General features: G+C 44.7%; 1 protein-coding gene across 1 annotated transcript; it reads right to left on the bottom strand.

Moving 5' to 3' along the window:
• Positions 1-5,795: 5,795 nt before the first annotated feature.
• LOC118932003 (melanoma antigen preferentially expressed in tumors-like) lies at positions 5,796-8,560 on the bottom strand. The gene is made up of 3 exons (XM_036925014.2): positions 8,271-8,560; positions 7,210-7,812; positions 5,796-6,318 (listed from the first exon to the last, which is right to left on the bottom strand). Exons 1-3 carry the CDS (start codon positions 8,558-8,560, stop codon positions 5,796-5,798), a joined length of 1,416 nt encoding a protein of 471 aa, XP_036780909.2.
• Between the last annotated feature and the right edge of the window lie 586 nt (positions 8,561-9,146).

Here is a 9,146-nt window from a genome sequence, read left to right as displayed (position 1 = left end):
CAATTAACAAATGGGCAGAGGAGCTGAATAGACAGTTCTCTAAAGAAGAAATTCAGATGGCCAACAGACACATGAAAAGATGCTGCACGTCTCTTATCATCAGGGAAATGCAAATTTAAACTTCAATGAGATATCACCTCACACCAGTAAGGATGGCCAGCATCGAAAAAACTAAGAATTACAAATGCTGGCAAGGATGCGGAGAAAGAGGAACCCTCCTACACTGCTGGTGGGAATGTAAGTTAGTTCAACCATTGTGGAAAGCAATATGGAGGTTCCTCAAAAAACTAAAAATAGAAATACCATTTGAGCCAGGAATCCCACTCCTTGGAATTACCCAAAGAATACAACTTCTCATATTCAAAAAGACATATGCACCCTTATGTTTACTGCAGTTCTTTTTACAATAGCCAAGATATGGAAGCAACCTAAGTGTCCATCAGTAATGAATGGATAAAGAAGAGTGGTACATATACACAATGGAATACTATTCACCCATGAAAGAAACAAATCCTACCATTTGCAACCACATGGATGGAGCTGGAGGGTATTATGCTCAGTGAAATAAGCCAAGCAGAGAAAGACAAATGCCAAATGATTTCCCTCATTTGTGGCTTATAACAATGAAGCAAAACTGAAGGAACAAAATAGCAGCAGACTCGGAGATTCCAAGATAGGACTAATGGTTACCAAAGGGTAGGGGTGTGAGAGGGTCACGGGAGACAGACAAGGGGATTGAGGTGTATTACGTTTAGTACGCATGGAGTGGGGGATCATGGGGTAAACAGTGTAGCACAGAGAAGGCAAATATTGAATCTGTGGCATCTTACTGGACTGATGGGCAGTGACTGCATTGGGGTATGGGTGGGGACTTGATAATATGAGTAAATGTAGTAAACACATTGTTTTTCATGTGAAACCTTCATAAGAGTGTATATCAATCATACCTTAATAAAAAAATTTTAAAAACATAACTAAGCCAGGTGTCTGAGACCCTCCTTGGGATAAACCAACATTCCTTGAGTCCAGTGGCCATAGCAGACTATTGCCAGTGAGAAGCGGGCTTCCAGAGGCAGGAGTGCAAGGCGGAGGCAAGGGGGTTGAGGAGACAAAAGGGCAGGGCTGTGAAGCAGGCCTCACATCATCCTGCCTGGACCCCCACAGGGGCTCCTGGTAGCCCAACACAAGTATGTTTCCTCGGTCAAGGAACTAAGACAGGCACAGGTTCACAGGGACCACTGGGAAAGAAGGCGATGATCCTGAAAGGTGGCCAAAGACCCTGCACCCCATGAAGAGCTGGAGCCTGACCCTCTACTCCTATTGGGCAAGGTCTCCTGCCTCCATGGATGCCTGCAGGACCAATCCTGCGGGCACCCTGGTCCTGGCAGAATGCTGGCCCCCAGTGAGGTGGCCGAGTCCCGGGCTCCCACCTCATTCCCTCTCCTCTCTGGGGCCTTCAGAGGCCACCTGGAGGAAGGAAGGGAGGCAGGGATGGGGAGGCAGCCTGGAGTCTCAGCTCCAGATATGGCTCCTTGTGGCCCTGGAGGAGGGACCCAGGGCTGTCTAGGTGGGAGCTGCCCAGGAGGAAAAAGAGGTAGGAGGGCAAGAGGGAGACACAAATGGAAAGAGGCTTGGCAACTTGGAACTGTCAATCCCTTCTTCCTATTTTTGGCTTTTCACAGTGCCACCAGGAAGTGCTTCCCCCAGTTCTTGCGCCTGGTAAGGTCCTACGTTCTCCATCATCTCCTCCTGACATTGATGACCACCGCCCCTGTCCTCAAGCCATTTGGGCCTTACCTGGATTATATGTTTGTATCACACCCTTATCCACCTTAGGGTACATGAGCTCTTGAAAAAGACATGAAAATGTCCATACAACACACACACAAAGCACACACGAAGACAAAAGTTGCATATGATAGAGACTTTCCAGGGCTCTGTGATGAAGATGGCTACTGTAATCCTGCCTATGGAATTCACAGGGCCCTTTCATATCTGACCTCTGACCCTCACCCTCTTGGGCAGCTGTGAAAAATGAATTAAATGGGCTTGTGAAATGGTTGTCGCAGGGCCTGGCACCTGTAGGGGTCCTAGTTGCCCTCCCCTTTGATGATGCCCTGTCAGAGAATGTTTATCGCCTTCAGCAGGAATACCAAGTCCGACCCTGACTGGAAACTCAGTGAGAGCGTGTGGGCCTCTGTGGGGTTTTGTTGTTACTGCCTTTGAAGTAGAAGGAACATCTCAGGACTCAAATCCAGGTCAGTCTGAGTCAAAATTTCAGGCACTGCCTTTTGCCATCTTCTCTCTAAGACTCGGGTGATGGCATGGGCCCCTGAAACGTGGATACCCACGCAGTCTGATGTGAACCTCCCTTTTTAGTAAGCACTTCAATAGCTTGATCTTTCTTGAAAGGCTTTATGATCGGCTCAAAGGGTAAAAGCAAAAGCCTCAAGTGGGCATTCCTGCAAAGGCATACAAGGAACCCGATTTTCTTGGTCAACTACCGGAAAAGTGTTCTCAAGCAGCAGTTAGCAAGTTTACCACTTGCCATGATCAATTCTGTACTGCAATAGCTGTCTCAAGCATGTGCAAAACCATTCCATGTTCCATAATTGTGTCCAGTTTGCCATACTGCAAATTGGTGGGGGAAAGGGTAAGAAGCAGAGAGGGGGAGAAGACTCCATGCTGGGATAAAACAGTCATTACTTGGTGACCCGCATTCAGCTCTCTACACCATATACACTGCCGCATAAAACTGAATGTTGTCCTCACACGTAGAATATGCAGCTATGGATCCGAGGAATTGGTGATCCCGTCAATCAGTGTCATTGCCTCTAATTAGTTACCACACAGTTACGTCAGTATCCTTTCCTCGCTTTTTATAGATGTTTCCTCACCATTTGGTATTACTGGGGAGAACAAAATATTCAGTGCCACAGCAAAGCTGGAGGCTTTGTTGTAGTTATTATTCCTGAAAGTAACAAACAGGTCCTTGAACACTGGCAGTCTTGGGGGCACCTCTAACCAGAAGATAGAATGAACCAGAACTGACTCTACCTCTAACCTTGCCAGCTGATTGCACGTCCTTTCCTCACCACACTTATAACGGACACTGCTTTGTTAGTCGGTGTTGCTTAAACCAGGCATTGCTAAAGTACTAAGAGTCCTCATTGACTGAACAGCAACTGTGCCAGGCACTGTGCCAAGCACTTCATGGGAGGAACTCGGTTACCCTTCATGCCATGCCTGGGAAGTAAACAGTGTCATTTCCCTTTTTATGGATGAAGAAACCGAACCACAAAAGAGTGTCATGTGCCCACGTCATGCAGATAGGAAGCTCAGGAGCCAACAATCAAAAATGTCTTGACTAATTTGCGAGACTAGGGGCGAGGTTCTCCTACCTCTTGCCACTCAGTTTCCAGGCGCTCATTAACAAGCAGCGTAGGCGGGGACCTTCAGCTGCTCTCACTCACTACTTTGAAGGAGGACATTCAGTACAAGATCTCAGGGAGCCTCCCCATATCCTCCAGACCAGGACGAAGGCCCCTGGCATTTCCTCTTCAGGAAAACCATGTCTTTGTCAACATCCCATCTTTGTCATCCAAACCCTCAACCATGGAAGGTGTGTTATTTTCCTCTCCTTCTGAGTTAAGTTAGCCTGCCACAGTTTCATAGATTCTGGAGAACACAAGAGACTTCTGGGTCAGAGGGGAAAGAACGTGCTACCCACAGAGCAGCTTGATGTTTGTGCTGTTGACCTTGCTTTCTTCTCCCCCAGTTCCCACACAGGTGCCATGCTGTCAAAAAGAAACGCAGTATAAGCCTCACCAAAATAAAAGTGAAAACCTCTTAAAGTTAAAAGAATCAGGTGAGTTTAATTTTAGTGACTTTATTTAACACAAAAGTGAACAAAAATGACAATTTCAACATGGAAACCAAGACATTGTTAGTTTTTACATTTCTTAGTAAGCCTTTGAAGTGCAGTGTGGACTTTCAACACGTAAGCAATATGGACAAATTACTGATTGTCCATTCTCTTTTTCTTACAAAGTCTTTGAAAGGGCATCTGTTACAATTTCAACAAAGAAATAGTGCATGCAATGCACTTACTAGCTCTTTTAACAGGTTCGTCTAAGTCCAGTGCTGTGTATTGTTGCCAAATATAGATTAAAAATATTAACTATTTTTATTCATTATTAATTTTTACGATCTTTTCTGTCAGTCTTTGAAATGCAATTTGTTACATCAGGTGTAAGCAACAAGAAAGAATAACTCTAAATTACTTTTTACTGAGCCTTTGAAATGCACGTGGTGTCATTTCAACATGGAAACAATATAAGTATTCCATCAATTACCTTTCCATTCTTCTGTCTTACCAAGTCTGTTCTCATTTCAACAAGAGAACAGTACACACAAACTACAAATTATTTTTCATTGTTTTTGTTATGAAGTCATTAAAGTTCAGTGTGTTATTTCAACATGTAAGCAACAGGAACAAGCGATTTTACATTCCTTTTTCTCAATGTCTTTGAAATACAGCATTTTGTCATTCTGATATGTAAGCATAAACAGATCATTAGTCATTTTCACTCTTTTCATACTAACTCTTTGAAATACAGGGCTACCATTTCAACAGGTAAATATAAACAATTTACATTCTTTCTTCCCTGTCTCTGACATGCAGTGTGTTATCCTTCCAACATGTAAGCAATATAAATAAACTATCAGTTAGTTATTCTACATCCTGTTTCTTACTAACTGTTGGATATGTGGTGTGCATTTAACACCTGGAGTACATCACATTTCGGAGTAGCCAGATTTCTAGCGCTCAGTGGCCACGTGTGGTTAGTGTGTACCATCGAGAGCAGTGCAAACCTAGTGGAAGATCACACGAAGCAAACATATATGAAATAGTGTATACAATGAAGGAGTATTCATGCACATGGCACACTGAGACCAACAGCAAGTAAAAACCTACTTAAATTGGGAAGTAAGAGAAAACCTAGCTGAGGAGGTAAGATATAAGCCATGACCTGAGGGTTGAGCAGCTGTATTTAAGGGAAAAAGTGAACAAATATCTCAGCCATGGAGGCATAATTTTCCCAAATGCCCTAAGGAAGAGTGGAGAAACAGACAAAACACTGGAGCAGCTGTTACTCTGAAAGGGACTTGATCTTTCTTAGCACCTGGAACAGTACCTAAAGCACAATAGACACGGGGTGAGTGCATGTGAGGTAAAAGTAACTGAGCCAAGGGTCTGAGACCCGCAGAGGAAGCTAGCAGCATGACGAAGACACCAGCAGGCAGTGGGAGTAGTTTGTTTGTTTCCTTCCCCTTGCATAGGGTTTCTCATAAGCAACCTAAGGCAATCATACATACAGGAAGTATTCAGGGCCCTCGAGAGTGAAATTACTGGCTTCAACAACTACCACAGCCAGGGAGAGTTTCAGTTTCTGGGACTCGTGCCAAGGGCCTATGAGGATAAATGGACCCACCCGTGTGCACAGGGAAGTGATGGTACATGACTGGGATAGCTTCCATCACGTAACCAACACTGTACTTAGTAAGCAGAAGAGGATGTAGAGGGCAATGGGCAACAGATCCACAGGAGCTTCCAAATTCCTCTCCTTCCTTCTTAGAGTTCCTCTTTCACAGAGGTCAAGGACACAGCCAATCTCCCTGAGCCTCCTTTTCCCGAACAGTACAATTTTACATGTGTCTCTACAAAGTAGGGCTTCAAGAAAAACACTGAGCGCTTTTGTGGCCACACATCAGTGCTGACATGACTCCTTGTACTACGGGAATTTCACAGGACAAGTAGTCCAAATCATGTCATCCCGCTGTACTGCCTGCAGCATTGCCTTCAATTGGGCCTCCACTTCAGCCAACTGCTGTTGGTCTAAACCGTCAGGAACATCCCAATCTCTGTAGCAATGGAGAGGGATGGAATAAATCACATACTTCAGCTCCATCAAGGATTTTAGGTGCTGCAGAAGGCTCATGAGCATAGGCATTGTAATGGGGTTGAAGGCAAAGCTAAGGACACGGAGGCATGAACAGTGGCTCAGAGCTGGGAGGAGAGCGGAGAGAATGGAATCAGTTAACACACAATTATTTATTTGCAGATGCTGCAGGGTACCTGAGGCCCTCTCCAGCAGAGTCTGGAAGGGCCCGTGAGCCGTTGAGAATATCTGGTTGTGACTGAGATTCAACTGACTTAGGTGGGTGGCCTGAGAGCTCTGGGACAGGATGGTGACATCTATGCTAGATAGGCCACAGGAAGATAGATTCAATGTCTTCAGCTGAGGTGGCAGCACTCTGCAGAGAGAAAAAAGAAAGGTTATTTCAGAAGAATGAGTGTTGGACCAGGGCAGTGAGCCCTGAATAACAGGCACATAAGATCTAGAATAAACTAATCTGGACATATCTTATTGTTTGGTTAGGTTTAGTCCCACCCCAGCACCTCCCCTATAGTTACTTCTGTTCCTATTTTGCAACAGTCCTTAGTCATGTGTGTTTTGGAATCAGACTAAATATATTTGTGACCATGAGAAAGTAACTTTCCCACTCTAAGACACATGTTCTTAATCTTTAAAATGTGCACACCAGTAATTATCATTACAGAGTGTGCTGCAGATTAAATGAAAAAAACTGTATGCACAGAGTATATACATCATCATCAATGGCCACTCCTGTTCACTTATATGGTGAGGACAGGTCTGGGAAGGCAGCCAACTGAAGGCTCCCTTTGACTGGTTCCCAGATGACTGCCCCTCCATTCAGTGTCTAAGCCTTGGGGAAAACACAGGAGCAAGAGGATCTGTCAGTGTTAACTACTGTGGCCAGTCCAGGGGGATGTGCAGCAGTGTTACAGCATAAAACTTTTTTCATCTGAATGCCTCCTCTTGCTCTCTAGAGAGCTGTAGACACCACTAGGACCGAGACTTTTACCAATATACTTACAGACTCATCACAGAGTCTACACACGATTGGCTGAATGAATGCACAAATGAGCACAGCTTCCTTTTCTAACTTTGTTTTTCTCCTCACCATGAAGTATCTCTCTCTAGCCTGGCCAAATGCTAATTCCCAGCAGTTCCCATGCTGAGGTGGAAGGAGAAACACTTTACAAGGAGCTTAAGAATATCTAAGCATCGTCTCTTCTCTTTTCTTATTCATGAGGAACCCAGGTTCCTCCCACCCGCTCACCTGAGAAATCTGTGCAATCGGTTTCTGACGTACAGGGTAGACAAGTCGAGCTCTTGGAGGCTGTCCAGATTCCTAAGACAGTGGAGAAAAGTTTGGAGCTGTCTCCCCGCAAAACATGTAAAGTGGATGTCAGACAGACGAAGTCTGTACAGGTAGACCGTCTGAGCCACAAGAGTGTTGACTTCCCTCAAATGAACCAGATCCACCTGCAGGTTACTAATGCATCGTGGATCCAGAAACTGCAGTATACTTCTGTCGGCAGACATGTCAAAAATTTCCAAATCTCTGCAGCAGAGGTGCAAAGACCCAAAGCTCTGCCTGAGTTTACTCTGAAGAAAGGAAACAAACTGCCATGTTCTCAAGGTTCCATCAAGGGAGAGGTCCACCAGTAATTCCACAGTTTCTGAGGCTGAGTGAGGCTCTGACTCTGAATCATCAAATCCGGGGCACCTGACGCTATGCTGGGTTCCTTCTGTTCTAAGAGTAGAGTTCCGAGAGTAAGCACAAGACTGAAAGCAGGAAGAGAATGTGGTTCCGAACTCAGAGCATATTATCTTACAGTCCGGGTCCTGCCTTAAATCTAAGAGCCTCAGTTTTGAGCCCCTGTAAGGAGAGGAGACAGAACACATGAGAGGTAGCCAATTGTAATATAATCTCCCAAGTTCAGTGTTGAGAAGGCATGATACCCTTTATCTCCAGTTTTTCACAGCATATGTCATTCACAAAGAATTCCTTTCCTAAAAATTCAGTACCTTTCATTCTTTTCCGCTTACTTTGTTCACCTCTGGTCTTTCCCCATATCAATGCCCATGTCCTTCTTCTTTGTAATTACACTCAGGAGGTAAATTCACCCATAGTATCCTCAGTCACCTCTATTCTGTAATCAAGTCTGTGAGACGTTAGAGTTGTTAAGGTGACCCCAAGTGTTGGACCAGTAGCCCCACAGAGATCTTCAGCATTCACTGCTGGCTACTTCTAGAAGACTATTAGATATTCCCCTGCCCCAGGCTCCAGCACACTCTCCTGCTGACTCACTCTATCGCTACTGGATATAGTCTTACCAGGAAGAAGAGTTCTGGGCAGAGTGGAGCTGCAGACCATCAATCATGGCTTCCAAGATGTCACAGTCTGACCCTTGTACACTCAGTGTCCCGATATGGAGACAGTGAAAGGGCCAAACCCTCACCATTGCCTTTAGTATCTCCTTATGCCTGCCCAAGAAGGCAGGAATGAACAGTGGAACAAAGAGGGCTCTTGGGAGCTCATCCAGGGCATGGAGAGCAGCCAGCTCATTACTCAGAAGACTTTTTGCAGCAAGCTCTAGCAGAGTGCCTGTGGTCTTTTTGTCCATCTTGAACCTGCTTCAGGGTAAAGAATATTTAGAAATCCGAAGAGGACATCTACAGCCTCCAATGTCAGTTACAGAAAAAATATTTATTGAATAAACATATGGTGACCTCTAGTGATACCTACTACAGGGATAGAATATAAATAGGCTTGTGTGTTTAAGTGTGTGTGTGTGTGCATACACACACACACACACACACACAATAAAATGCCCCTAGAAATCACAGGTAAGTTAGCAGAATATGATGTTGACTATGGAGCTGTCTTCCTCTCAGTATATTTCCTCCCAAAAGGATACCGACCAATCAGAAAGGAAAATGCAAATCTACACAAAAGCCACACTCTGATCAGTACTTTAACATACAAAATGTGCAAAGTTCAATGTAACTGGGAGTAACAAAAATCATGAAATTCCAGCACACAGGCTGTCACACTCCCATTGCTAGGCTTTGTGGCGTGCAAAGACAGACGTCTCCAGAAAAGCTGCAAGACATAGAAGGAGGAAAATGGTGAGGGGCTTAAAGTTGATCTATCACTGCAGCAGAATAAGTCTGAAAATACCAAAACAGTGTCCGGGAAGGTGAGATTTC

The sequence above is a fragment of the Manis pentadactyla genome, chromosome X, assembly GCF_030020395.1.
Source record: "Manis pentadactyla isolate mManPen7 chromosome X, mManPen7.hap1, whole genome shotgun sequence".
In the NCBI taxonomy this organism is placed as follows: domain Eukaryota; kingdom Metazoa; phylum Chordata; class Mammalia; order Pholidota; family Manidae; genus Manis; species Manis pentadactyla.
The sequence above is the reverse complement of the archived record's forward strand: the minus strand, read 5'-3'. Positions and strand labels throughout refer to the sequence as shown.

Excerpts from the sequence above, each read along its gene's own strand:
- LOC118932003 (XM_036925014.2), bottom strand. The coding sequence starts at position 8,560 with ATGGACAAAAAGACCACAGGCACTCTGCTAGAGCTTGCTGCAAAAAGT. Across the intron at positions 7,813-8,270 it reads GCCCAGAACTCTTCTTCCTG|GGGCTCAAAACTGAGGCTCT; the intron begins GTAAGACTATAT and ends CTCTCCTTACAG. Across the intron at positions 6,319-7,209 it reads CGATTGCACAGATTTCTCAG|AGTGCTGCCACCTCAGCTGA; the intron begins GTGAGCGGGTGG and ends TTCTCTCTGCAG.